General features: G+C 42.6%; 1 protein-coding gene across 1 annotated transcript; it reads left to right on the plus strand.

Moving 5' to 3' along the window:
• The first annotated feature begins 490 nt into the window (after positions 1 to 490).
• LOC142445619 (olfactory receptor 10V1-like) lies at positions 491 to 1423 on the plus strand. Its single transcript, XM_075547573.1, has one exon. The coding sequence runs from the start codon at positions 491 to 493 to the stop codon at positions 1421 to 1423; it is 933 nt and encodes a 310-aa protein (XP_075403688.1).
• Positions 1424 to 2086: the final 663 nt, after the last annotated feature.

A 2086-nucleotide genomic window follows, 5' to 3' on the forward strand; every position in this document is an offset into this window, starting at 1 on the left:
GCATAAGACTGCAGATCCCTGAAACATCTAGGAAGACCCTTAGGACATCACTCAATGACTCAGATCCTGGATCATGACATGTATCTTCAAAATTTTCCTGAAGTTTTTATTTCCATACGTCACGAATGAACTGGTACTCTATTTTAAGCATTTTATAACTTCTATAAACTGACTTTATTAAGACACCCAACAAAATATTTCATGAAAACACTGCTATATCAGGCACTGTGTTAAGGTTGGTGGTAGCATTAGATAAGAGTTCATCAAAGTTCCCACCACGTAGAATTCCCAAGATGGGATAGAAAGGTGATAGGGTGGCAAATTTAGTAATTATAGAATTACCTTTAACATGGAAGTATGCCCCTAGGTGTGGATGCCTCGGGAAAGGGCTCTAACATTGGCGTGGAGGGCATGGAAAAGGGTCACCTTCAAGGACAGATGTCCAGAGACAGCTGCCCTCCTTCCTATTAGCAGGTCCAATGAGCTACCCATGGAAGGAATCAATAAAACTTTGAAGATTCAGTTCTTCTTCCGCCCATTCTCAACTCACCCCGAGGTGCAGACGGTGATTTTTGTAGCCTTCCTGTTGATGTACCTCACCAGCCTCTGTGGAAATGCTACCATCATAGGCATTGTCCAGGTCAACCATTCCCTCCACACTCCCATGTACTTCTTCTTGGCTAACTTGGCAGTCCTGGAAATCTTCTACTCAACTTCTATCGCCCCGCTGACTTTAGCCAACCTTCTGTCGATGGGCAAAACCTCTGTTTCCATCCCTGGATGTGGCACCCAGATGTTTTTCTTCGTTTTCTTGGGTGGTGCTGACTCTATCCTCCTTGCATTCATGGCTTATGACCGGTTTATAGCAATCTGTTACCCTCTGAGATACACCCTCATCATGAGCTGGCCCTTGTGTGTGGGGATGGTGGCAGGGTCGCTAATTCTTGGGTTCCTGTTATCACTGCCACTGACCATGTTAATCTTCCATCTCCCATTCTGCAATGACAATGAGATCTACCACTTCTACTGTGACATGCCTGCAGTCATGCGCCTGGCTTGTGCAGACACGCATGTTCATGAAACTGCCCTTCATATAATCAGCTTCATTGTTCTCAGTATCCCCCTCTCACTCATCTCCATCTCCTATGTCTTCATTGTGGCCGCCATTTTGCGGATCCAGTCAGCAGAAGGGCGCCACCGAGCCTTCTCCACCTGCTCCTCTCACATCATCGTGGTCCTCCTGCAATATGGTTGCTCCAGCTTCATATACTTGTCTCCCCGTTCCAGCTACTCTCCTGAGATGGGCCGGATGGTGTCCGTGGTTTACACTTTCATCACCCCTATTTTAAACCCATTGATCTATAGCATGAGGAACAAGGAACTGAAAGATGCCCTGAGGAAGACTCTGAGAACATCTAGATAGAATGGTCCTGACTTGTCGTTTACACTGGAAAACTTCGGGGTGCAGAATGGGATGTTATTAATAATTATGCGGGGACAACAAGCTAAAACTAGGAATGTCCTTAGCAAACTTACACATATGGGCTCTGGTTCTGAGAAAGCTGGAGAAAATTAATGCTGTTGCCTTATTTTAAATGAAGCCATACTCTCTACAGGAACATGATGTCCCGGGGTGTGGATTAAGGAGAGTCAACATTTATTAAATACTACCATGAATTGAATCTGTTCCCAAACAATATATGTTGCAATTCTAAATACTATATTTGTGTGTAAAATAATAAATTGTAACATAATCATTTGCATAATACAATGTGATACAATCAATCCATAGAGGTCAAACAGTTCATGACAGATCCAAAAATTCTCATCACTTATGAATATTAAATGGTAAGAATAGATACAGGTACATGTGTGCAGACATAGAAGACAGACATGGTTTAATGAAGGGTGCAGATAAATCTACAAGCCCAAGAATTTCAAAGTTCAATGGTTACTAAACCTGATGCTTCTCAGATGTACAGATTATGAGACTTCGTCTCGTGTACTTTGGACATATTATCAGGAGAGACTAGTACCTGAAAAAATGATATTATGTTTGCTAAAACAGAGAATCAGTGAAAAAGAG

The sequence above is a fragment of the Tenrec ecaudatus genome, chromosome 4 (genome assembly GCF_050624435.1).
Source record: "Tenrec ecaudatus isolate mTenEca1 chromosome 4, mTenEca1.hap1, whole genome shotgun sequence".
NCBI lineage: Eukaryota > Metazoa > Chordata > Mammalia > Afrosoricida > Tenrecidae > Tenrec > Tenrec ecaudatus.